At 38.1% G+C, this 27326-nt stretch overlaps 4 protein-coding genes across 14 annotated transcripts; 2 read left to right on the plus strand and 2 right to left on the minus strand.

The window, feature by feature from the left end:
• Nucleotides 1–952: 952 nt before the first annotated feature.
• Nucleotides 953–7453, minus strand: LOC111498150. 3 transcript variants are annotated; one of them, XM_023149272.1, is made up of 9 exons: nt 7396–7453; nt 6197–6363; nt 5250–5414; nt 5017–5122; nt 4010–4192; nt 3737–3902; nt 2652–2923; nt 2471–2560; nt 953–1262 (listed from the first exon to the last, which is right to left on the minus strand). In XM_023149272.1, the coding sequence occupies exons 2-9, from the start codon at nt 6209–6211 to the stop codon at nt 1195–1197; spliced, it is 1065 nt and encodes a 354-aa protein (XP_023005040.1). In that variant the 5' UTR covers nt 6212–6363; nt 7396–7453; the 3' UTR covers nt 953–1194. The 3 variants fall into 3 exon arrangements, with proteins under 3 accessions (XP_023005040.1, XP_023005039.1, XP_023005038.1); XM_023149271.1 differs by lacking the exon at nt 7396–7453 and adding an exon at nt 6982–7364 and having other exon boundaries at nt 6197–6357; XM_023149270.1 differs by lacking the exon at nt 7396–7453 and adding an exon at nt 6982–7364.
• Nucleotides 7454–7897: 444 nt separating this feature from the next.
• LOC111498101 (pentatricopeptide repeat-containing protein At1g31430) lies at nt 7898–11633 on the minus strand. Of its 4 annotated transcripts, none has more exons than XM_023149182.1 (2): nt 11464–11633; nt 7898–11144 (listed from the first exon to the last, which is right to left on the minus strand). In XM_023149182.1, exon 2 carries the CDS (start codon nt 11126–11128, stop codon nt 9068–9070), a length of 2061 nt encoding a protein of 686 aa, XP_023004950.1. In that variant the 5' UTR covers nt 11129–11144; nt 11464–11633; the 3' UTR covers nt 7898–9067. The 4 variants fall into 4 exon arrangements, with proteins under 4 accessions (XP_023004950.1, XP_023004949.1, XP_023004947.1 ...); XM_023149181.1 differs by having other exon boundaries at nt 11426–11555; XM_023149179.1 differs by having other exon boundaries at nt 7898–11213; nt 11426–11555.
• A 135-nt stretch (nt 11634–11768) lies between these two features.
• On the plus strand, nt 11769–16590 carry LOC111498099 (DEAD-box ATP-dependent RNA helicase 31-like). Its single transcript, XM_023149177.1, has 10 exons — nt 11769–12915; nt 13377–13483; nt 13735–13790; nt 14172–14396; nt 14686–14892; nt 14991–15077; nt 15161–15256; nt 15446–15661; nt 15798–15980; nt 16090–16590. The coding sequence occupies exons 1-10, from the start codon at nt 11954–11956 to the stop codon at nt 16315–16317; spliced, it is 2367 nt and encodes a 788-aa protein (XP_023004945.1). The 5' UTR covers nt 11769–11953; the 3' UTR covers nt 16318–16590.
• Nucleotides 16591–18434: 1844 nt separating this feature from the next.
• On the plus strand, nt 18435–26937 carry LOC111498083. Of its 6 annotated transcripts, none has more exons than XM_023149147.1 (10): nt 18435–18791; nt 18924–19001; nt 19101–19413; nt 20011–20199; nt 21124–21216; nt 21350–21532; nt 21615–21717; nt 21804–21989; nt 22740–25195; nt 25541–26937. In XM_023149147.1, exons 3-10 carry the CDS (start codon nt 19180–19182, stop codon nt 26126–26128), a joined length of 4032 nt encoding a protein of 1343 aa, XP_023004915.1. In that variant the 5' UTR covers nt 18435–18791; nt 18924–19001; nt 19101–19179; the 3' UTR covers nt 26129–26937. The 6 variants fall into 6 exon arrangements, with proteins under 6 accessions (XP_023004915.1, XP_023004916.1, XP_023004913.1 ...); XM_023149148.1 differs by having other exon boundaries at nt 19174–19413; XM_023149145.1 differs by having other exon boundaries at nt 18435–19001.
• The last annotated feature ends 389 nt before the right edge of the window (nt 26938–27326 follow it).

The following is a 27326-nucleotide window of genomic DNA, read 5'->3' on the forward strand; positions in this document are numbered from 1 at the left end:
ACGTCGTTCTTCAATGATGATGACATGATTGACAATAGGGAAAAGCCATACCCTAGAGTGTAAGAGAAATTTTCAATGCCTCCTACAGGAAGGAAGGGCTTGGTGTTGGATGTTTAATTCGCTAGAAATATGAAAGGAGTATAGTAATTATTATATGTCGAATTTTATATTCCTAATGTAATTATATAATGTGAATAAACTTGTAATTCAAAGAGATTTCATTTTTATTCTCATCAATTCTATTTTGTTTTAGAATTTTTTTTTAAAATATATTATTGTTTTTGTTCTGATTTTATATTTTTTTTAGTATATACCCTAGTAGCTTTTCTTTGATTATCCTTCATTTACATAATATGACATGTAAATGAATCCGTCAAGTAAAACTTTTAGCCCACCTACCACTTAAACTTAAATTATATTTGAAGATTGACCACCTCTTTAGATTTTTTTACATTATTATCGAATTGTTGGTTTCGAGTATAAGACCTCATTTACTTTTGATTTCACCACATATGTGCCGTATCAACGAAAATAGTCCTCTTTACTTTTACTTTTATATCATGAATCTCAACGTGGAATCTATCGTAAATTAGTCAAATACTTGAAGTAGAAAGACAATGAATATTTAGTCAAATACTTAAAAACTGCAAATTTTAGTTCATAAATCTAATAATCTCCCACTTAGATAGAAGCACGGGAGAACATCTTGTGAGTCGTGTTAGGTTTGTGGAATTAAATTAACTTAAAAACTCAAGGAGATAGTGTTAAAAAAGTTAGGAGACCGTCTTAATGCTGCCAAAACACGAAACAGGATGACGCGATCGAGAAGGTTGGTGCCCCATTCCTAGATGTGAGGGTATGATTTTATTTCAAGTTGAAGCTTTGGGATCGGTCTCTTTGTTAAACACACATATATCTATATATGTATGGGATTGTGATTTGTAGCCTCAACTTTCAAACTATTACTAGCTTTGTAAAAGAACAATGTATTGAAAATTCCTCTGGCATGTCTACTTTTCTACTCAACAATCATACAAAGCATACAAGCGAAACGGCAGTCAATTTCAAGATGTTTGAAACTGAAGGTAACAGTCCCCACAAAATTTCTAGCAATGACTTATTACTTATTGTTCTGATTTTATCTTATCCAACTAATCAAAGTGAAAAGGGAACATTGACTGCCTAACCTTGCATCTAAGTTTTCTCTTCATCCGATTGCGAGCACGATTGACCGGGCACAGAATCGACGAAAAAATCCTCAACTGTAACATAAAACAGTTATTAAGTGTCAAGCAGTACATAATGACAGAGACATTTAAATGCAGAGTTTAATAAAGTCATTCCAATAGACCCTAGCCAACTAGTCCACCTCAACTATTATCGAGAACAGTTCCCTGACCCTACTAAATTTGGTTGCTAACGTACCAAAGTAAGGTTCATCTCTCTCTCTGATTTTCCTATAGAGTTAGTGCAGTTTGTCACATTTTTAGGAAGTTCTTGGACAACAGAATAATAATATCAATATGGCAGGCCATTGCAAAAGAAAAGGTTGCCTGCGTGTGTGAGGTTGTATGTATTTGTGTTTAGAGGTTGTGATTTTACTATACAAATGCATACTGTAGGCATGTGGTTGATAGTTGGACCAAACGGATCATAAACAAAAGAAAGAAGCATAGATTTGTTAACAAGTGTTAAGGCCTAGGGTTTAGCCGATCATTAATGTTTAGAGAGGAAGTATGAGATCCCACATCAATTGGAGAGAGAAACGAGCGTCAGTGAGGACGCTGGGTCCCGAAAGGGGTGGGGGATTGTGAGATCCCACATCAATTAGAGAAGAGAACGAGTGCCACCGTGGACCCCAAAGAGAGGTGGATTGTGAGATCCCACATCGGTTGGAAAGGGAAACAAAACATTCTTCCGGAGGGCTTAGACTAATACAAATGGTATTAGAGCTAGACACCGGGCGATGTGCCAGCGAGGAGGCTAAGTCTCGAAGGGGGTGGACACGAGGTGATGTGTCAGCAAGGACGCTAGGTCCCGAAAGGGGTAGATTTGGGGGATCTCACACCAATTGGAGAAGAGAACGAGTGCCAATGAGAACGCTGGCCCTGAAGGGGGTGGATTGTGAGATCCCACATCGGTTGGGGAGGAGAATGAAACACATCTTCATAAGGATGTGAAAACTTCTCCCTAGTAAACATGTTTTAAAAACCTGGGAAACTCAAAAAAAAAAAGTCCAAATAGGATAATATTGGTTAGTGGTGGGCTTAGACTGCGACCGTTAAAATGCACTAACCCATTAGCAAGAAGAATGGGATTTGAAGTTTTCTTTTTCTTTCTATCCTTTTGTTTCTTCTTCTTCATCATTATTTATTTACTTTTTCTTTAACAAAAAGATTCAGAGACCTATACAGAGATGAAATGGAAACAGCTGAAAGAAAGAATTAAAGTGAGTATGTAGATTTGATACCTAAATCCTCATTCTCTGGAGAATCAAGCAAAAGATCCGAATCAGAAGGCAGAAATGGAGAACCAGGATAGTTTCCCAAAGCTCCTAAATCTGCAGGAGTTGAAAATAATCAAAATAATTCAATAATACTCCATTGAAGCTAATATGAGAACTAATTAGTGAAGATTAAGCACTGTATTACCTCCCAAATTTGACAAATCTGCCGTCAGATCCGACATGCTGAAATTCCATTGAATTTGATCCAATGATCTGAAAGAGTCCCGAGAATCTCCATCAATACCATCTGGTGGAAGTTGCAAGCCCACAGAATTAGCAACATCTGATGTGAAGGCAGTTTCAAGAGTCGAAGTCTCTGCTCCAATTCCGGAGATTTCTGATGCTGAGAATGGGAAATGACCACTGGATGCCACAGATGTTGGACTCACAGGAATTTCTGACATGGATGACAATGCTCTGTTTGGTGGAACAGAAGAAACGTTAGCAATACTGTTGTAGGCCATACTTTAACAATTCAAATGAAAACTTCAAGCACAAAATCAAGGAAACATATATTAGCACAAGAAAAATGTTAGAACGATAGGGTAACGGTCCAAGTTCAAGCCCACAGCCAGCAAATATTATCCTATTTAGGTTTTCTCTTTCGGACTTTCTCTCACGGCTTTTAAATGCGTCTACTAAGGAGAGGTTTACACACCTTTATAAAGAATGTTTTGTTCTCCTCTCCAACCGAGGTGGGATCTCACAATCCACCCTCCTTCGAGGCCAGCGTCCTCACTGACACTCGTTCCCTTCTCCAATCGATGTGAGATCTCTCAAATCCATCCCCCTTCGAGGCCCAGCGTCCTCACTGACACTCGTTCCCTTCTCCAATCGATGTGAGATCTCTCAAATCCATCTCCCTTCGAGGCCCAGCGTCCTTACTCGCACATAACCTCGTGTCCACTCCCTTCAGAACTCAACCTCCTCACTAGCACATCTCCCGGTGTCTGGCACTAATACCATTTGTAACAATCCAACCCACCGCTAACAAATATTGTCTTCTTTAGGCTTCCCATCAAGGTTTTTAAAACGCGTTTATTAGGGAGAGGTTTCCACACCTTTATAAAAAATGTTTCGTTCTCCTCCGAACTGACCTAACTGTTGTACATAACTGTTGTACATAGCAGATTTAAATTTGAGAAGGAACATCGCTGACTGTGATGGCAACAAGTACAAACCAGTCAGAGCATAAGAGAAGGACCAAAGAGATCGATCCTACAAACTTACTCGTTCCCCGAATTCATCTGAACACGACGATAGTTACTTGGTGCAGGGACTCCATTAACTATATGACAACTTGAAATTCCATTACCCATAGTATCAATATGGGGTTGACCTGGGACTGTAGCCATGGATTGCTGAAGGACTGGGTACCCCATAGGTAAGTTATTATCTGCACTGCAAAAAAGTGTTTATGAACTAAATTAATTCAATCACTTAAGCATAATTTGATGAAGTATGGATGTCTATAAGCATATTGTAGAAAAGGAACCAACTTACCAGGCATAGGGTGAATTCCATTTTGTATAGGTGCCAATGGAACCTTGGGAGGCATATTATACTTCATCAGGTGATATTGATGCTCAAGCAAATGGTTGAATAAGAGGATTTGTTTTCTCAGTTTCAACCTTATATAATATGCTCGGAAAAAGTCGGCATTTTCTTCTTCCAATTTTTGCCATACTGAATTAAGACGATACAAAATTATATTTTAAATGAAAACCATGTAGCATTTACTGCAAACAACAGATAAATGGACTAAAGATCCTCTAAACCTACATCATACATGATCATTTATATAGAGAGAGGCGGCTAAAATATATAATGTCCTTGTCTATATAAATGGATGGTTTCAATTTTGCCCATTATATTTTAGAAGATTTAATGAGATTGTAATAGCCCAAGGACACCGCTAGCAGATATAGTCCGCTTTGGCCCGTTACGTATTGTCGCAGCCTCACAGTTTGAAAATGCGTCGTTTAGGGAGAGGTTTTCACATCCTTATAAGGAATGTTTTGTTCCCCTCTCCAACCGAGTGAGATCTTATAATCCACCCCTCTTGGGGGTCCAGCGTCCTCGCTGGCACACCACCCGGTACCTAGCTTTGATACCATTTGTAACGGCCCAAAACCATCGCTAGCAGATATTGTCCGCTTTGGCCCGTTATGTATTGCAGTCAGCCACACGGTTTTAAAACGCGTCTGTTACGGAGAAGTTTTTACACTCTTATAAAGAATGTTTCGTTTCCCTCTTCAACCGATGTGGGATCTAACAGAGATAGAAACAAAAGATAGAAGAACGGCAATAACTTGTAATAACTCCCAAACAACGTGAGGTACTTAGACCTCTCTCTCTTAAGATCAGTCAAGCTTAAACCAACTGAACTAATAGCTTAAACCAATTTGAGGTACTATATATATATTTATAGAAGTGATAAAGAACAAGATAATATATTTAAATGAGAAAAACAATAATCAAGAAATCATTGCAGTAAGTTCCAGTTATACCTAGAGTTGTGAATCCCGGATCTATTCTTGCACGAGTCAGGAGTGTTTTAACCACCTGATCTCTGTTCATGTATAATTGTAAGCACCGCTCAATTAAATTCTGGACCTAAACACCAAATTTAAAGAACTTGTCAAAATATCATAGCATCGCATATATGAATAACTGGAAAGACGGGAATGAAACAGGAGGATGAAAAGAACATTCCTTCTAAACTGAGGAATATTTATCTTACAAATTCAATATCTTGAGGAGAAAGTCTCTTGCTGTCATTGCTTGTTGCAGATACCGAACTTGATTCTGTAATAGGTGCCTCAGTTGTATTTATTTTGTCATTTTCTTTCTCATTTGCTTTGTCAATTGTTGAATCACGAGAAGCTTGAGATGATTCTTTAGTGCCCTGAAACTCCAAAAAGGTCTTTTAGAATACAGTAGTCGGCAACATATGAAAGAAAAACCTCTCGTTTGCAGGTTTGTGTTCATAGAGTGTTCATAGACATGTTTTTAATTAAAACTTTTAGAAGTTTATGCATTAGCTACCCCTTTTTTTCCTATTCGACATTTTCCCATGTCCATATAAATCCTAGCTTGCTATAATGCTACATGGTATCCTCCTACAGTAATTCTGAGGCTTGGACGAATTTGAATTTGCCAAGATATATCCGCTTAACAAAGATCCTCATCATGATCGTAAAGACATTTTGTAACCGTCCAAGTCCATCGTTAGCAGATATTGTCTTCTTTATAATTTCTCTTTTGGGCTTCCCGTCAAGGTTTCTAAAACACGTCTACTAGGGAGAGGTTTCCATACCCTTATAAAGAATGTTTCATTCTCTTCTCCAATCGATGTGGGATCTTACAATTCCACAATTCATCCCCTTGGGACCCAGCATCCTCATTGACACACTGCCCGATGTCTGGCTCTAATACAATTTGTAATAGCCCAAGCCCACCACTAGTAGAATATTGTCCACTTTGCCCCCATCGCCGTTAGTCTCACGATTTTTAAAACGTGTCTACTAAGAAGAAGTTTCCACCCCTTACAAAGAATGCTTCGTTCCCCTCCCCAATTGACATGGGATCTTTTAGAAAACTCTTTTATTTCTGAGGTTTATAAAGCGAAGAAATGAACTAAAGTAACTTAGTAAAAGAACGGCTAATAATCAAGAGATAGAGGGGAACCTGTGTGGTCTTCATATTATCCAAATGCAGGATAACCACATCCTTTTTCTTTTCCTTTTATGGGTTAGATACTTCTCAAATGAAGTTCAAGCGATAGAACATACTGTACATATGGTGTGGCAGAGTTTCAACCAAATAATAGAAGCTTTAATAGAATCCCCCTGAAACTGGTTGGTGAGCATATAATTTAGAGTAAAAAACAACACAAATTAAAGCAAAGAAATTTGTACTTAAATCAAAACATTAATAGTATTTCCTTTTTTCACTTTTATAATATATTTCTAAACTATTCATTGGAGAATTTTGTTCATTTAATAATGAAAAAGAAGGGAGAAAATAACCAAATATCAAAATATGCACGGCTCGGATACCTAAAAGATTATCCATTAAGAATAAAAAACAATAAAATGTCCCAAGATGTTCAGCACAGATCTTCCATAATGGCAGTTTTAGATTATTATAAGAGAATGAAAACAAGGATCTAGCTCCACTTTCCAACCCTTTTCCCTAATAAAGAATTGGTCGTCAAAGGCACGCATTTTGAGTATAAAAACGCCTTGATTTCAGCTCAAACAAAAGCTCAAAGTAATATTTCTTTTGGAAAAAAAACGGCCAGATTCCCAGATCTAAATCAAGCTCATTTTATACTAGTTCAACAAAGACCAGATTCCCAGAACTATTTCTCAACGAGAAAAAAGTCAGTGCAAAAAAAAGCCAAAACAAACAGTTCAAGAATGAATAAGAATAAAGAAAGAGCAAAAGGTAGCAAGGATCTGCAGTATTACCCAACATCAAGATTCTAGAACTCAAAAAGAACACAAATCTCAGCGAAACTTTACCACGAAGCTTAAAGAATCTCAAAATTCCAACAGAGAAGAAGATCGCGATGAAATCCCTTTAGAATTTACAATCAAATAAAATGAAAAAAAAAAAATGCTCATAATCGAGGATTAAGTCCAAAAAAATCGATCCATTACGACAGAACCTCGCATTAAAACAGATTGGGCGAAGTGAGTATTATGGAAATGGAAATGGGATTAGTGAGTGAAGAGAAGTAAAGAAAATTATTGGGGAAGTGGGAGTAGTAGGACAAGGTCTTGGCGTGTAATAGGATTGAATGTTTTCCGGGAAAATGGTGGAAAAGAAAATGCTGGAAAAGAAAATGCTGGAAATAGAAAGTGAAACGGAAGAAAATAAACCTAATACTTCAAACTTCGACAACAACTTCGTCCATCTGTTGTCGCCTTCTACAGCGCCATCCATTTTTTTCCGCCATTGAATTCAACCACATTTTTTTCTTAAAGCTCCACTATTTCATTTTTCATTTTTTTTTTATATAATTTAATTTATAAATAATATGTATATTTTCATATACCGAAATTAAAAAATATAATAATAATAAATTAAATTTACGAAAATTACGATAATTGGTGGAATTAAAATAAAGTTTGATTATCACATAAATTAATTTGTCAAAATTCATATCTAGATTTTTCAAGCTATAACTTCAAGTGTTTGATAAAACTTACTGAAACCATTTTTTTCAATTATATTTGTTTGTAGACATTCGAAAATGTTGTAAATGCGTTATAAAGCATACTTAAAGTACTTCACCCGTTTTTACCGATTTACATTTTTAACTTGATTCAATGCCTACATGCCCTTAAATCCGAGAGTACACCTCCTCCTTCGCAATCTAGGTCTTGAAAATTGTTCGAACAATCTACTATATCCCTCCCCCATCTCCCATAAGGCTTCACTGTTCACTAGTCCGCTGCCTAATGAGACAAGAAATGGAGCGAAGTCCTCAAACTTCAACCAAGCTGGCATTAGTTAACTTCAAGTCCTCCACAAATTGTAGTATTCCTATATCTCCCTGAAGCCTCCACATAATGGCACATTCTTTCTCGTGGGAAACAAACAAACAAACAAACAAAAAAAAAAAAAAAAAAAACTTCCCTTGCAACAAACGGGAGGATAGAGGAGAAACTCCTCGATCATCTCTCGACAAGCCATATGTTTGGTTCAAGCCTACATCAAACTCCTCAAAAAGTTGTTTCCAGACTGTGCTGGCAAATTTGAAACTCCTCGATCATCTCTCGACAGGCCATATGTTTGGTCAAGCCTACATCGAACTCCTAAAAAATATTGTTCCCAAACTGCATTGGCAAATTTTAAACTCCTTGATCATCTCTTGACATCTCTCGATAAGCCATATGTTTGGTCAAACCTTGTTGAGGATGGTTGGGAGAGAGTCCCATATGGGTTAATTTAGGAAATGATCATGGGTTTATAAGCAAAGAATACATCTCCATTGGTATAAAGCCTTTTCGGGAAACCCAAAGCTAAGCGATTAGAGCTTATGCTCAAAGTGGACAATATCATACCATTGTGGAGATTGGTGATTCTTAACAAAGCCTACATCGACATCTCAAAAAACTGGTCCCAAACTGCATTGGCAAATTTGAAACTCCTCGATCATCTCTCGACAAGCCATATATTTGGTCAAGCCTTGTTGATGATTGCTAGGAGAGAGCCCCATATTGGTTAATTTAGGGAATGATCATGAGTTTATAAGCAAGAAATATATCTCCATTGGTATAAAGCCTTTTGAGGAAACTCAAAGCAAAGTCATTAGAACTTATGCTCAAAGTGGGCAATATCATACCATTGTGGAGATCGGTGATTCCTAACAAAGCCTACATTGAACAACTCAAAAAACTGTTCCCTAACTGCATTGGCAAATTTGAAACTCCTCAATCATCTCTCAACATCTCCCGATAGGTCATATGTTTGGTCAAGCTTACATCGAACGCCTCAAAAAACTGTTTCCCGAGTGCGTTGGCAAATTCGAAACCCCACAGAAGATAATCAAGAAACTTTGTCAGCCTCATGTAATGGATGCAACACAACAGTGCCATCAATGTGAAGTGGTATCACAATTTCAAGCTCGGATTCCTTTGGTCCCAGTAATGGTCCAACCACGCTATCCAACATGGAGCATATTTCCATCATTTCTGGATGAGATGGATCCCCAACAAGAAACTCGTGAACGATGCCATCGACCTCGATCGAACTACATCCAGGCATCTTCTTAACTCCAAGCTCTTTCATTTTCCTTCTCACTTCCTTTGCATCTTCCCACCTGTGGGCAAAAGCATATATATTCGCAAGAAGTGTGTGAATGCTAGAATCACATGATTCTATGTTCACTAGTTTTTTGGCTAATCTTTCACCCATGTCAACATTATTATGGATTCTGCAAGCACTAAGCAAAGCACCATAGAGAGGAATCAGAATTGCATCATTTTCACTGGGAATCTCTCGTATCAGTTCCTCCGCTTCATCCAACCGCCCCGCTCGACCAAGGAGGTCGATAGCACACCCATAGTGTTCTACCTTTGGCTCAATTCGATAAACCGTTTTCATCGAGTCGAAATACCGACGTCCTTCCTCTACCAATCCACCATGACTACAGGCACTTAGAACACCAATGAAGGTGATATCATCAGGTTTAGCTCCCTCGAGTTCCATTTCTGTGAACAGCTTAAGCGCTTCACCGGTCTCCCCATTCATGGCAAGACCGCAAATCATTGATGTCCACGATGTCGTGTCCTTCTCCTCCAACTGATAGAAAATTTCTAAAGATTTATCCACACATCCACATTTGGAATACATTTCAATGAGTGCAGTACCAACCACAGTATCCATTGTTATTCTGTTCTCAACTAGATATCCATGAATCCATTTCCCTTGCTCTAGAGCTCCCAACTGCGCACAGCCCGTAAGAAGAGCGACTACCGTGAACTTATCTGGCTTTACCTTTTGAAATTGCATTTCGCGAAACAAGGCCACAGCCTCATCAAAATGGTTGAACTGCACATACCCATTAATCATTGCTGTCCACAGAACAACATCTCTAACTGGACTTCTATCAAACAAGTCTCTAGCCTCTGTTAAATCACCACAGTTAATATAGCTAGAAATCATGCTGGTCCAACAAATCACATTTCTCATTGGCATTTCATCAAATATCTTGCGGGCAATATCTAAACACCCACATTTTGCGTACATATCTAACAATGCATTATTAATTATAGTGGTAAAACCAAGCTCCTTTCTAACATAGTTGTGAATTTCCACCCCCAGCGCCAGATTTTTCAGAGCTGTACAGGCAGAAAGAGTGCTAACAACAGTAGCTTCACCAGGTTTCTCATTGCTTTCTTGCTGCATTTCCTTAAATACATTAACAGCATCCTCAAATCTCCTACACCTAACATACCCAGAAATCAAAACATTCCAAGAAACAGAATCTCTCCTCGGCATTTCGTCGAACAGCTTCTTGGCATTCCCAACCTTGCCCAATTCTGCATACATATCCATAAGTGAATTACAAACATAAGTGTCACAAACCATTCCCGTTTTCACCACAAAACCATGAACCTTTTCACCTTTCCTCGCATCCCTTAAGCAACCAATGGCTTTTAGAACAAACGGGTAAGTAAAATTATCAGGCCACAACTCATCTTCCCTCAACCGTTGAAATAGCAAAAGGACTTTTCTGAAAATACCCCTTTTGGCATACGCTTTAACCATCACATTATAAACAAACAGAGATGGACCTTGTATGTAATCGAACATCCTCTCTGTGTAGTGCAAGTTTCCAACAGATGGATCCGCACAAAATGCCATCAATTTGTTGGTGGTGTCCCTGTCCCGATCCAGACCGATTCGAAAGATCTGACTCTGAATTTGTTTGAGTTGATCCATGGATTTGCAGTTCCGGAGATATTCGATGCATGATTTCTTTGTCAGTTTGGAGAGTTGGGGAGAAATTGGAACTACGTGCAGACTTGAAGAATAATGGCGGGAAAAAAACTGGATTCTTCGAACGATCAATAGAGGAAGCATGTGAGAACTTGGATGTCGCATTCTCAATAAATCCAAACTATCAAGAACATATATCGATTATAAGAACTACGCATTCTCTACCCAACATTTTCAGCATGCTAACAAACTAGTCCACGACCAAGATTCAATGCCAATAACACATGAAAACACAAACATAAACCAATACATATATCACAACTCATTTCAATCGTACACAATCTCAACAGCAATTACATAATTAACCAGAGTTTAAGCAAATAAAGCATAAACAACCAAAGAAACCGCACGCAAACACAGATTATCAGAAATTAATTAAGCTACACTCTAAAGTAAATCAACCTAAAAGTCCTTGCAGGATCGGATTAACGAGATTTTACCGATTGGATTGCTTTTTATGTCCGAATGGATCCGTTACTGCTGATCTCACTTCAGAAGAGTGCGGGTTTCCAAATCCAGGATCGTTTGAGATAGTTTTGTTTTGCTGAGTTCGATCATGTGTGGAACAGAGGCCAGGTTCGTGGTGGGTCTTCGCGCCGCCGCAACCTAATTTGGAGGTAAATTTGGGAGTTAAATATATATATATATGTTTTTTTTTTTATTTGAATTTTTTGTTTTTAAATAATTTTTAAAATTTAAATATGCTTATCAATTCCGTGACGATGGTACAACCTGGCCGTTGTATTTGTGACCGTCGTTACCATATCCATCCATCCTAACCCTTAAACCCTCATCCTTCCCTGCAAAACCCTTAAACCCTAATGCTCCATCCTCTCTAGCTTTTCTTGTTCCTTCTCCATACGAAGCTTTCTTGCGGCCATCCACCGCCGCCGGTAGCTGCTGTTCGACCGGGAAGTTGGAGGTTCTACTATGCCTATTAAGCTCCTCCCTCGCCTCCATCTCCTCCACCATCCTCTTACACGTTTACCTCTCATGAAGTTCGAACCATCAATTCGGCAATGTCGACCAATCCCCATTTTCACTCGCGTTTTCCCTTTCAAGCTCAAGTACGCCTCCGTGTCGTTCTCTTCTCGCTCTTCGCAAAGTTTCAATGGAGTCCGACGGAGCGCCGCTGCTAGGGGCTCCGAGAGAAGAAGGTTTGGGGAATCTAAGAGTCTGGCTGAGGATGAGTCTGAACTTAGCGATTGGGTTAGTGACTTGAAGCCCAGCTCGTTTCGTGGGCGAATCACGAGCGATGAAGATTCGGAAGATGACCGTAGGCGTGGTAGAGGAAGGGGAAGAGATAGGGATTGGGAGAGGGAGTCGCCACCGTTGAAGAGGGGGAGGGATCGACCGTCGTACGAGTTACGGGAGTCGTCAGAGCGTCGGAGTCCTCGAGGCCCTTCAATGGAGTCGTATCCGAGGAGTTCGCGGAATGTTCGGCGACCCAATCGCGAGAATGAAGATGAGAGAGAAGACTTCCGCTCCCGCAGCAATGGTCGTGTATTTCGTAGAGAGGATGTGGATTCTTCGCGTGGAAGAGGACGTTCGACGAGAGAAATTAATTCGAAAAATCCACGGATTCCAGGTCGCGAGAGTTTAGGGAGAGGTGGAAGGGATTCTACGAAACAAGTCCGTTTTGTAGGTAAAGGTGAAAGCGAAGAAGAAGAAGAAGACGACGACGACGACGATGACGAGGGACAGATAATCAAAAGTGGTGTTAGGGATTTTCTCAGCGATGAAGATAGTGCCAGCGACGACGATGAAGATGAAGACGATTCTCTATTGAGAAAAAGTACTAGTGCTTTGTTCCCATCTGGGGCGAACGTGAGCGACATGGATCAACCACGAAAGTCTCCAGGAAGTTCTGGCTCGTATTTGAGTGAAACTAGGTAATTAATTGCACTGAAACTGCAATGGGCTATATCCAATGATTTCTGTTGTCCTAAGCTTGTTCTTGCTTTACCAATTAGTCGAGATCTTTCATGTTTTCGTTTCAATTTCTGAAAGTAATCGGGTAGATAAGAAATCCAGGACTATCCAACAGGAGGAATTAGGGGTTAGAACAAGGACTTAGAAATTTAGTCCAAAACAGAAGAGAGAACGAGTGCAGAATTCCCTAATTTCTTGCTAGATATCTGAGTCACAAAAGGGAACCACAATATATTATGACAGAACCCCAATAAACAATTGAGAATTTCAATCTTTTGTGAACTGGGAACCACAAGTTTTTTTCAGTCTGCATCTTCACCCCCCNACAGTAGGAAGCAAAATGGGAAGAACTATTCAATGCAAGTGAAAATAAATAATTTCCCTGCCTAAATGGATGCATGACTGCTATTCATGCCTGCAGATTCGATCAGTGCTCGGTATCACCATTGTCATTAAAGGGTATCAAGGATGCTGGTTATGAGAAGATGACTGTAGTACAGGAGGCTACACTTCCTCTAATACTGAAAGGTTTTATTCTTTTCCTAAGGTGCTTGGGTTTAAATATTTTGCGTCCTTAATGTAGATCAATATCATTCACTCCTGTTTTCCAAAATTAATAATACTGTCTGATTAATTCAATTGTCTATTGGACAGTTCATTGAGCACCTTCATAAGGATTTGCAATTCAGTGCATCCCTGAAACAACCATACATGTACTTAATTTCCTTATCTTGTTGCCTAGTTACTCTTCTTACTGGTAATTGCACTTGTGTTTCTAGGTAAGGATGTTCTTGCCAAAGCAAAAACAGGGACCGGAAAAACTGTGGCATTTTTGGTACGTTACGTGACTATCCTATGCAAAAGGTCATTTACATTTGATAAATAAAAAGAAAGAAGTTTAATAGAATGGTCATACAAGTTACTGAAAGGCAGCATCAACAACTTTGTGCTCCAAAGAGATTAGCCCATTGTTGCTCTTATCGTTGAGTTAATCTAAAAAAACTATTTTCTAGTTAATTATGTTTATTTTCCCTTCAGTTTTTGAGTCATCATTGCCCAACATCTGAAATACACGTTATTTCCATTATGAAATTGGACCAATGTAAAGGAGTCCAGCGGCAGTTGCTAGTTAGCATGACTTTTATTCATTTTTTCACCTGGAATGATACTGCAAGCAAATTTAGACGCTATCAACTTTTCAACTTCTTTATTTCAGCTTCCCTCAATTGAAGTTGTTGTGAAGTCTCCACCTACTGGTAGTGATCAGAGGCGGCCTCCAATTCTTGTTCTTGTTATATGCCCTACCCGAGAGCTTGCCACACAGGCTGCCACAGAAGCTAATACTCTATTGAAGTATCACCCAGCTATTGGCGTTCAAGTTGTAATAGGAGGTACAAGACTTGCCCTTGAACAGAAACGCATGCAAGCAAACCCTTGCCAGGTTAGGTTTTCTAACTCACAGTAGCCTGCAGGTAGAGACTATTCCAACTGTTTGAATTCGTAGGCATAATTATTGTCATTGCCCTGAATGTTATGCAAGCCGAATATCTAGATAATAAGTGGCCTAGTATATTGGAATTAGTCTAGCTACTACTACTACTGAATGCTGCATATTCACTTGAGCTGGTTAGATACAATCAATTTGGTCAGTGAGCTTCTGATTTAAGTGAATCATTATGAAAAGATGATGATGGCAATAATTTTTGACGTTCACAAACTTGGAACTGCAGATTCTTGTTGCAACTCCTGGAAGGCTAAAAGATCATATAGAGAACACTCCAGGTTTTGCTACTAGACTTATGGGTGTGAAGGTCCTTGTCCTTGACGAAGCCGATCATTTATTAGACATGGGATTTCGCAAGGACATCGAGAGGATTATTGCTGCAGTTCCAAAACAGAGGCAAACTCTTTTATTTTCTGCCACTGTTCCAGAAGAGGTGTTTTATTTACTTCTTTTACCGTGCCGTTTCTTATCAAACCCCTTCATTTGAATCCAAGCAAATACTGAAATGCTAAACGTTCCTCTTCAATAAAGGTCCGCCAAATCAGTCACATTGCTTTGAGAAGAGATCATGAATTTGTCAATACTATTCAAGAAGGAAGTGAGGAGACGCATGCACAGGTAGGACATATCTTAACCAACTGGATGGCCCCTATACTATCTTAATGAATTTGATCATATAATAGCCTGCTGGATCATTTCAGGTGAGACAGATGCAAATAGTTGCTCCACTGGACAAGCATTTTAGTCTGCTCTATGCTACTCTTAAAGAACATATTGCTTCTGACGTTGACTATAAGGTATCAACTTCAATCATGGCCAACAAATTTATACCAATAGCTCAATTTTAGTGGTTTCTTGATCTGTTGTAATGACGATGGGAAATTCCTAGTTATTATTCTCAAAATCTTCCCAATGTGTGAAACAAAATCAAATGATATAGTAGACTTGTTAATTGTTTAGAAAATACTCTCTCTTGATGGATGCAGGTTCTTATATTCTGCACAACTGCTATGGTCACGAGAATGGTTGCCGACCTTCTTGGTGAGCTGAAATTGAACATTAGAGAGATCCATTCTAGGAAACCACAGAGTTACAGGACCAGAGTTTCCGATGAGTTCAGAAAGTCGAAGGGCCTCATCCTTGTAACTTCAGATGTTTCAGCTCGTGGAGTCGATTATCCCGATGTGACCCTTGTCATACAGGTAATTTGCTTTCTCGTTTGACCACATAACACATGTTGATGAGTAAGTTATGGTCAGTACTACTTTTACTTGTATCTTAGCCTTTTTGGACTGTACTTTGAATCATCTGCTGAATTCAAAAGCTCCTTCCCTTTAGGTTGGTTTGCCTTCTGATAGAGAACAATATATTCATCGCCTTGGTCGAACTGGACGCAAAGGCAAAGAAGGGCAAGGCATATTGTTGCTAGCACCTTGGGAAGAGTTCTTTTTGTTTACAGTTAAAGACTTGCCTATATCAAAAGCTCCATTGCCCCTAGTCGATCCAGAAACAAAGAAAAAGGTCGATTTCCTTATGTTTCTTTTTTTTTTTTTTTTTTCCTTTCTGAATAACGAAATAAAAATCAATAAAGAAGTATCTTTGAGAACCCCTAACATTCAAATGTGAACAGGTGGAACGTGCTCTAGCCCACGTTGAGATGAAGAACAAGGAAGCAGCTTACCAGGCATGGCTTGGTTACTACAATTCAAACAAGACAGTCGGGCGGGACAAGTTTCGGCTAGTCGAACTTGCCAACGAGTTCAGTCGAAGCATGGGACTGGATACTCCTCCTGCCATTCCCAAACTAGTACTTGGGAAGATGGGTCTCAAGAATGTCCCTGGCTTGCGCGTGAAATAACTTGAGAGTAAACGTTTCTTGGGCGCCAGTAAGCGTGGTAGGTAATAAGAAACGATTGTTTTTTTTTTCAGCTGATTGATGTAATTCATTCTGTTTTAGATTGTAGTGGTTTAAATGAGTAAAAACTTGAAGTTTTAAATATATATATTCCTATAGGTTTGCCTTTGAAACCTTCCAATTCCAGAATAGATTCTTTAGTTTTGTATTATCCCAAGCTCTTCTAAAGGGATTTTTGAACATTTTTGCCTAATCTATTAGACAATATTGATGAAAGTTGTATGTATTTATTAGAAAATGGATCGAGGAGACGTAAGGGCTCTTTGATAGTAGATTCATTCAACAATTCATGTTGAATGATGAAAGTCGAAGAACACAATCTCTATGGCCTTTTGGAGAAACCTAAAACAAAACTAAAAAGGCTTATGTTTAAAGTGGATAATATCATACTATTGTAGAGAGTCGTGTTTCATCTAACAATGCAAATCTAAATCAATATATTTGTGTGGAACCAGTACATAAATACTTCTACCGAATTTTGATTAGACATTCAATGGGTTGTCATCACATATGTAAAATAACTATTTATTTATTTTTAAATATTGAAATTATAATTTTAAAATTGATGGTACTAAAAAATTTTAGTAGGCATCCATCTATGTAAATCTATGGGTTTTGTAAATGGTTTTCTTTTTACCCATCCCTTCATTTTTTTTAAATAAACCTAATTAATTAATATTAATTTAACAACATTATTATAATTTATTTATTTATTATAATGAATAAAAATAATTTACTTTACATATTTAATTTATTTAACTAAAAAATATTAAATAAATGATTTTTTTTACTCACAAGTACAATTAAATTTTCAATAATTAAAATTATTTATTATTTATTATTATAATCAATCTGATATTTATTTGTATTAAATTTTATTAACTCCATAGTTTATTCAAAAATCCCAGCTCTAGGAAGAGGCATTAGTAAGAGGATTAATAATCAATCTCAATATTTATTATTAAAAGATTGAATTATTTTAAGTATTGATTTTTATATTTTTAAAATTGTTTTAACTTATTCAAAAATATTAATAGAATACGGGATATTATAAATATTAATTTATAAAATCATTAGAAATTTGAATATAAAGTTTAAAATGTTAATGAGATAACTAATTCCAAATAAATGACATATTTTGATGTCACGGTGAAACTTTTAATGACATAAAAACTTTATCTTAAATATATTATATTATGTCAATTATTAAATACATCGGAGAATGATAATATATTATTATAATATAAAAAAGTGCATCATAAATATCTCAAAATTAAAAAATATATGATTAATTATAGAATATAATTAATGAGGCTTAATATTTAATATATATTTAGTTAGCATATCAGTTAAATACCTAAATGTTTGCGTATAAAACAAATCACAACAAAAGATAAAAGCATATAATAAAAGTAAAAAATCTTATAAAATAATAAAAAAATAGCCCAAATTTTTATGATAATGTACCTTTTATTTTCCTTCTCTTTTTAGACCAGGCATACCTATGGACCCGACAAATTAGAATCAATGGGCCTGGATCGGGTGTTCGTGCTGGATTGGGTTGAGTTGTAACATTTTTCAGACCCAACTAAATTATTCAAGTTATGGTTGAACTATCTATTTTTTTGAACGAGGTAAATTGTCTCGAATCAAAGATTTCCTTTAAACTGCAAGCTCGATAAACTCTTGAACCGATCGATAAAGCAATTTCATTACGGTCATAAAGTTTACGAGTTAGGTCCGTTTAAGTTATTCGAGTAGTTCATTCAAACTTTTTATTAATAAAATTTACTTTAAAACGTTGAATCTTACCTCAATTTTTTTTTTAATTTTTTTTGGGGGAAAACCTCAAATTTACAATCATCCTCCAACGTCAAAACCGTTCTTTTATGGCATTCTCTCTTCAATCCCATATTCCAATTCCCCAACTCACTATCGCTGATTCCCTTCTTTTGCTTTCTTTCTTTCTCTTTTATCTTTTCGTTCTCACAAACCCTATTTTTTTTTTTTTTTTTTTTTTTTTTTTTTTTTTTTTTTTTTTTTTTTTTTTTTTTTTTTTTTTTTTTTTTTTTTTTTTTTTTTGTTGTTGTTGTTGTTGTTGTTGTTGTTGTTAATCTTCTGTGTTTGATCCGCCCTTCTTCAGCATTCATTTCCCTCTACTTTGTGCCCCAACTTTCTTGTTTCTTCTTTATCTGCCAACCCTTCTGAGTTCTGACCTTCATTTTTGATTCGCCGACAGTTCCGACATTTTTGGGATTGGATTTGTTTTTGTGTTTTGGGGTTTCATATTACACCGCCCCTTTTGTTAACTCCTTCTAGGGTTTCCGTTTGTGGCATCCATTTCCTAGGGTTTCATCCTCCTCCTCGTGGCTAGATTAGATTTGGGTGTCTTCTTGGTTTCTCTTCTTTTCTATTGGGTATGTTTTTCTTCTGGGAAATTTGATTTTTAACTTGGGGATCCTGAAATTTTCGTTCAGGATTGTTGTATGGTTGTTCGGATTGATTATGCTTTTGGCAATTTTTAACTTCAAACGCGAACGAATCCGCAGGGGGGAAGGAATTGTATCGCGTTTGGTTTATCGGCCACTCGAAGTTTCATTTTTGACTGTTAAGAGCCTAATCAAAAGGTTTGGGGAAATTCTTTAATTTCAATCTCTTTTTAGTTAGCTACTCCCCTCTTAGAGTTTTTATTTTCTGCTTGTTGTTTTGTTTGTTTTTGGATTAAGGAGGAAGAGATATAATCTCTTCTTTGTGGCGGTCTAATTGTCGTAGAGTTAATTGACTTGTGGGAAAGTCTAGGTTTGCATGGGCGAACATGAGGGGTGGGCACAGCCACCAAGTGGGCTATTGCCCAACGGTTTATTGCCTGATGAGGCAGCTACAGTCATGCGCGTTCTTGATTCAGACAGATGGTCGAAGGCGGAGGCGCGAACCGCCGAGCTAATTGCCTGCATTCAGCCCAATCCTCCTGCCGAAGACCGGCGAAATGCCGTTGCAGACTATGTGCAACGACTGATCATGAAATGCTTCCCTTGCCAGGTGCAATGGCATCTAAAAACCCCAGTTTGTTGTTCGGTATATGGAAATGTGGTTAAGCGTCTCTTATGGTTAATGTGCTCTGTAGTACATCACTTTCTTGAATGTGTGTGATAAGTACTTGTTATTAGTAGTTTGTTTGTCAATATCCATATGCTGTTAAAAGATCGGTAGCCATTGTGTTCAAAAATCTTATTTAGTTATATTTTTGAAATAGTTTATCTGTCTAGTGCATCACTACCTTTTATGATATGGTTCAGTTCATAAAAATGATGCTGTGATCTTACCAATTGTCATTAACATTATAATATGTAGAAGCCATTATGAACAAATATGGTTGCCCTTGCACTGTTTTTTTTCTAGTCTTGGTTATAAGTTCATCTTCAAGTCAAATGGGCTGGTGTTGTATCAATTTAACTATGTTTTTCTTGTTGAATTCATGGCTTATCTAATAAAAAAAAGTATGAGAAATTGGGTTACATTGTGTTGTGCACGTTAGGGATTTATTTTCACGCTTATTCATAATTACAAAATTTTTACGTAATGTAATTTTTTCTGTTCAACTGTTATTTTTGCTCAAATTATGACTAAAACGTGCAGGTCTTCACATTTGGGTCTGTTCCCTTGAAAACATATTTGCCTGATGGAGATATTGACCTAACAGCATTTAGCCGGAATCACAATTTGAAGGAGACATGGGCTCATCAGGTTCGGGATATGCTTGAAAGTGAGGAGAAGAACGAGAATGCTGAATTTCGTGTAAAAGAAGTTCAATACATTAAAGCTGAGGTAGATCCATCTCAGTTCAGTTTTACCTCTAATGGATTTATCTTAGTATTTAATTTCTTGTCTACCTCCAACTATTTTTTATTACTATTGAAATTTTCATAGAACCAGCATACATTTATGTAGTTTTCAGAACACTATAAGGTATTTCCAGCCTTCTAAAAGATTAAAATATTAATTGGTTTCTCATTAAATTATGATAGTTCAACTAAGTACTTCGGAAATAGCGTTAGTTGAACATAGTTATAATGTCTGAATATCAAATCGGAATCTGTTAAGATTGTTTGAGTAGGCTCGTCTAAGCATGCAGTTTTCTTGTGCTTGTCCTCGTCTAAAACACATTTTTAAACAATTTTATTTTATCCCTACTGCTGATGAAATAATCTCAGTGGAAGAAAGTTTAACGATTTAATAAGAAACAGGGAATAGTTATTGGGCAGTCATTTCATACTTATACTTTGTTGTTTCGTTTCTTTCAGAGTCTTAAATTAATTATTCTGCATAATCTTTCACATTTCAGAAGGATGTCCATGTAACTCGATTTATGGCGTAATGTTGATTTACAATTGAATGTTCAATTATCACATTTCGTTACTTAGCAGATGCTGTAGATGATTCTGCTGATGTGTTTTGGCATGTATGGCTTTCGTGAACATGTGTTAAGAGGGTGTTTGCGTGTTTGCCTTTTGTATGTTGTTAAACCATGGTGTTCATGGATGTGCATTGAGCTATTTTTAAAATTTTGTAGTTCTTCACTATTTCCTGTAACTATTAGTTTTAGAGTAACAGTTTATAATCATTTTTTGATTAGCTAGCTTCCACGCGTGATTATATATTGTTATTACTATGAATACACTTTTGACGCTGGATGGTATTTCACATGAATTATAACGTTAATGGCTTATGTTACTTCTATACGTTTTGCAGGTTAAGATAATCAAGTGCCTTGTGGAAAATATAGTTGTAGACATCTCATTTGACCAGCTTGGTGGATTGTGCACACTTTGTTTCCTGGAGGAGGTGAGTGGTGCTTCCTCATTGACCGTGCCCTTAAGCCCTTTCATCAGCTATAACTTACAAAAATGCTGTAGAGTGACGATTGAGGATTATAATCATATCTTCAACTTCTCATATATTTGTTCCGGTTTTGTAGGTTGACCATTTAATAAACCAAAGCCACTTGTTCAAGCGAAGCATTATACTGATCAAAGCATGGTGTTATTATGAAAGTCGAATATTGGGTGCACACCATGGGCTTATATCTACTTATGCTTTGGAAACCTTGGTCCTCTACATATTTCATGTGTTTAACAATCCCTTTGCTGGTCCCCTAGAGGTTACTACTCTTTTATTCCGTCATTCGATTTGTAGGTTTTATTCATTTACCAATCTGTGCAAGTGTTTCTGTGGCATTTCAGGTCCTTTATCGCTTTTTGGAGTTCTTTAGCAAGTTTGACTGGGATAATTTTTGTGTTAGCCTATGGGGTCCTGTACCTATTAGTTCCCTCCCAGACGTGACAGGTACATTGTAATTGAAGTTTATGATAAATTAATATTTATTCTATTGATAGGTATATCACTCATTAATGTGTTTGAGATTTTTACAGCTGAACCTCCACGTAGAGATGGTGGAGATTTACTTCTCAACAAGTTATTTCTTGAAGCATGCAGTTCGGTATATGCTGTTTTTCCCGGGGGCCATGAGAATCAAGGGCAGCCTTTTGTTTCTAAATATTTTAATGTAATAGATCCTTTGCGTGTAAACAACAACCTTGGGCGTAGTGTAAGCAAAGGTATGAACTTCTAAACCTTTGACCTTTTGGTACCAATCTATTCTTGTTGGTGCAGAAATCATTATTTCTTGTAGTAAGCTAGTTGCTCACCAAGAGAGAGTTGGTATTTCTAGGCATTAAAATGAGGATAAGAATGGTAGGCTTGTATTTTTGGTCTTAATTGTTATTGATTAATGTTAAGTGACTGTGGCTTAACCTCATTACAACTCATAATTTTTTAACTCGACCAGGCTCTGTTGTCATTTTAAGTTAGAAGGTTGATATGATTAGATTGTTATACCGAACTGTTATATGTATCAATGATAATTATAAAGATTAGGGTGAACAATGCGCCATACCGAACTTACTAGACTAATTTGAGAATTTGACTTCTCTCTTCTACACATAGTACCACGAAATCGTGCTTTCCTCGTTCTTTCTACCCCCCTTGCATATATGCATGTGATCTTTCATAATGATTTTTTTTATATATTTCAACTATTGTTAGCCTAACATATCGTTGCTAGTATTGTATGTATTTGGCTTTGATAGTTAATTATAGAGTGTCCTTTCAATGAACAAGCAATATTCTTTATGAGTTTGAATGATGATTGGATGTACTCATATCCATTTTTGTGGTGAATGGATTTATGAACTATTTTTTTGCTCAAGTGCTTCATGTTTATCATAGAAATGCATGGTTCTTCTGCTGCTTGCTTTGTTTTTGTAACTGCTGGCATCAACCTCAGTTGTGGTACATGTGTTTCCCAGGTAACTTCTTCAGGATACGCAGTGCATTTGCATTTGGAGCTAAAAGACTGGCACGATTGTTTGAATGCCCCAGAGAAGACATCCTTTTGGAATTGAACCAATTTTTTTTGAACACGTGGGAGAGACATGGCAGTGGTCAACGTCCGGATGTTCCAAAGACCGAGTTGAAGTACTGGAGATTATCAGAGCATTCTTATGGTTCTTTGAATCTCAGAAATAAATCAAACAGCAAAAGAAATGAAAACTTTTCTGGTCGTGAAACCCAAGATGTTTGGTCGCGTGGCTCTCATACTGTGTACTCCCTTCAAGGTAATTCTCCCACAGAAAGTGCAGCTAGAAATGACGCTGCTACAACTTCTCGTAATCAAGCACAAAGGAGTTCTGGCAGCTCAAACAACTCAAGGTCCTCTGATCTTAGTAGGAAAGAAATGAACTACAATCATGGTAACGTTATAGATAGAAGTCAGAGATATTCCAAACCGGAGAACCTTGTGAATGATGTACAGGGAAGGTTTCTGTTTGCGAGGACACGTTCTAGCCCAGAGCTTACCGACACCTACAGTGAAGTTTCATCTCCATCAAGGCGTAACAGAGTTCCTGAAAGTGGAAAAAGCCATTCTAACAGAACAGATGCCGGCAGGAGGAAGAACCTAGAATCTGATAATGTGGAAAACCACTTGAGGTCTTCGACCGACGATCCTTCTACGGTTAGACATATGCCATCCCGTCAGAGCATTGATGCTGCTAGTGATTCCAATTGTGGTTCAAACAGTTTCCAGAATGAGTCTGGCCCAGGGACCGTTGGTGAGGATTTTGCTTCTATTTCTGGGACATTGGCGATGCATCAAGAGGAGCAAGATCTTGTTAACTTGATGGCTTCATCTTCAGCCCTTAATTTTAATGGACATGTTCATCTGCCACTGAACTTTACGGCAGGTCACCTACCTCTTCCATTACCTTCCTCTGTTTTAGCCCCTATGGGGTACGCTCCTAGGAGCTTGGGAGGTATGGTTCCCACCAATATTCCCTTGATTGAGACTCCTTGGGGCACAAATATGCATTTCCCACAAGGTTTTGTTCCTTCTCCATTGACTCAGTATTTCCCTGGCATGGGATTAACAAGTTCGGAAGATGGCATTGACTCGGGCAATGAAAATTTTAGTTCTGTAGAAATTAATTCACGAGAGGGTGATCAAGACTTTTGGCATGAGCAAGATAGAAGTTCTACTGTGGGGTTCGATCAGGAGAATGAGGGATTCGAAGTGTCTCAGACAGAAGATAAGCAGCAGTCAACTTCTGGAGGTCTTAACTATGTTCCTTCGTCTCGAATGTCAGCATCTGGCAGTACTACTGTTCCCCATAAAAAGCATGCGAAAGAAAATCAAATGGCAATTAAGGATGGGAATGTTAATGCTAATGCTTATCAAGACGACCGAGAGAATGAAGCAGGTTATGATGACAAACCATCGTCCTTTAGGCCATTGACCACTCCCGCACAATCTAGTGGCCTAAGAAATAAGACCACCACCGAAAGTTCTTGGGACGAGTTGCCTTCAAGAGCCTCAAAATCATCTAGGGAGAAACGGGGATGGAAATCGAATACCTCTGAGCTGTCATCCTCTTATGGGAAAGGCAAAAATGTTTCTGAACATTCATCTATCGCGACTGATGAAGATAGCAAAGATTGGAATCACCTACCAACTATAGGTAACGAAATGGACGAAATAAGCGGTGGACCTCAATCAATGGCTGCATCCATGCATGCTACAAGGCATCAAATAACTGGACTTGAACCACCCCATACTCCTGGGTCAGATCCACTAATACCATTTTCTCCAATGCTCTTGGGCCAAGGTTCTAGACAAAGAGCTGGGGACAATTCTGGGGTGGTTCCTTTTGCCTTTTATCCTACAGGGCCGCCCGTTCCGTTTGTTACAATGCTTCCAGTTTATAATATTCCATCAGAGACGGGAACTTCGGATGCTTCAACTAGTCATTTCAGCGAGGAGGAATCCTTGGATAATGTTGATTCGGCTCAGAATACCGATTCCGAAGGACATAATAAGCCTGATGTTTTAACCATCTCTAATCCTGTGAAAGGGTCTTCCTCTACTGAATCTTCAGATCCCAAATATGACATTCTTAATAGTGATTTTGCAAGTCATTGGCAAAATTTGCAATACGGGCGGTTTTGCCAGAACGCTCGGCATCCTTCACCTGTGATTTATCCTTCACCTGTAGTTGTACCTCCTGTCTACCTACAGGGTCGTTTTCCATGGGATGGTCCTGGAAGACCTCTTTCAGCCAACATGAACTTATTTACTCTGGGTTATGGGTCTCGTTTAGTTCCTGTTGCTCCTCTCCAGTCCGTTTCTAACAGGCCGAATATATATCAGCATTACATTGATGAAATTCCGAGACATCGCAGTGGGACTGGAACATACTTGCCAACTCCTGTAAGAAACTTCTTCCCTTATTTAATGATTTGTTTGGTTCAGCTGTTATATGAACAGTTTCTTCGAGTAACACCTACACCGTTTCGTTCCTATTGTTATATCGAATAAGTTCATTTAAAAACAAACTAGGAAGACAACTAATTACTATTTGTTTGTTTCATGTTTTTCTTTTGTTTCCCTTTTCTCTGGCTGAAAAATTCTGCATTTTTGTTCCTGCACTATGTTTGCTGTTCAATTGTTTGTACTGGTTAGGTGGTTCCTTGCCTTCTTGAATGGTTTGAGTTATACCTAGCATGCTAGTCTTCCTTTTTGAGATTTTTACTTCGCTTCTTTTAATTTTTCTAGAAGGCCTCAGCACGGGAACGACATTCGTCAAATTCTAGACGAGGAAACTATAGCTACGATAGAAGTGATAGTCATGGTGAAAGAGAAGGGAATTTGAACATCAATCCAAAATCACGAGGCTCTAGTCGCCGTGGTCAAGTTGACAAGCCGAATTCCAGGTTAGACCGCTTGTCTTCAAGTGAGAATCGAGCTGAAAGAGCATGGAGCTCACATAGACATGATTCCATGACTTATCCTTCCCAGAATGGTCCGCTCCGCCCGAACTCCACGCAGGGTGGTACAACTAGTATGACTTATGGCATGTATCCACTACCAGGCATGAATCCTGGCGTGGTGTCTTCTAATGGACCTTCTATGCCCTCTGTTGTGATGTTTTATCCGTTGGATCATAATGGTGGGTATGGCTCACCTGCAGAACAGCTTGAGTTTGGATCTCTTGGACCTGTAGGTTTTTCTAACATGAACGAAATGCCTCAAATGAATGAAGGAGGCAGAATGAGTAGAGCATTTGAGGATCAAAGGTTTCATGGTAGCTCGAATCAACGTACTCCTCTCGAAGAACCTCCTTCGCCTCGTCTACCAAGGTAGCCTTAGCTCAATTTCCTTCACGACCGAACTATTTTCCAAGATAGGAAAGCATCAACTGAAAAAGAAGGTATGACATGACTGTCGAGCTGTGTTGGTTGCATACTTTGATTCTACTTGCAGCTTGCAGCATCTCAGGAGCCATAGGCGTGCACCGCCGATACGAGCAATGCGCATCAGGAACCCCCTACCCTTTGCACTGTTTTTCCTCCAAGGGCATCCACATTTGGGGATTCTCCCTTGTTTTGTTTTGGCAAATAAATATATCAAAGAGGAACTTTTGGTCGAGCTGAGGGTGATCTGATCTGCCTGCCTATTGCATTTTGAACCGAGGTAGGTGTCTACAAGTGGACGAGGTCTCTGAAAGCTCGTTCTTACTCGGCTTGTCAAGTGAAGCATCATCCGGGTAAAAAAAAAAAGGTTCTCGTGGACAAACCAATGGCGCACGGGTAGTTTGTATGTATATTAAAGAGCGAAATCCATCCCATTTAGAGGGACAGAAAAGTGGCAGGTGAAGGAAGGAGGTCGTGGGTGTCGGGCGAGTAGAAGACGAAGACGACGATGAAGAAGATGCTCGATTAATGGAAGTTAGAATGTAGAAATCCATGTCATTACAACACGATTTGTTTCCTTGGGAGTTCTGTCACTGTCACAAAAAAATACATTACATTAGGACTGCCAATTTAGAGTCTTCACTTTGTAATAGTTTTTTGTTCTTTTTTAACCTGTTTTACAAACTCCTTCCGTTTTGCACATGACTTTGACTTTGACATTGACAGAATAGTAATGATAGCAGCAGCAGCATTCAAACATCCTTTTTGTCTAAACTTATCATTTTATGCTCATCTCATTTTGGCGTCAACCAATTAAACTTCGGAAAATGTTGAACAATGTATGTTCAAATCGCGGACCTACATGGGTTCTTAATAAGTATGTTGAAAAACTTCTGTCTCTCAAGTAAGTCAACCAACGTCTATGTTCATCTATGTTCAACTGTTCTAAAGAACAGACAACACAATAGTATGTTTAATCAGAATAGAGTCAACTGTTCAACCTTCTAATAGAGTCAACTGTTCAACCTTCTAGAGAACAGAGACAACAGTATGTTAAACCAGGATATTGTCAACTATTCAACTGTTCTAGAGAATAGAGTAGTCAACTGTTCAACCCCATTATAAAGAACAAAGTCAACCGTATGTTC

Source organism: Cucurbita maxima, unplaced genomic scaffold (assembly GCF_002738345.1).
Source record: "Cucurbita maxima cultivar Rimu unplaced genomic scaffold, Cmax_1.0 Cma_Scf00024, whole genome shotgun sequence".
In the NCBI taxonomy this organism is placed as follows: Eukaryota; Viridiplantae; Streptophyta; class Magnoliopsida; order Cucurbitales; family Cucurbitaceae; genus Cucurbita; species Cucurbita maxima.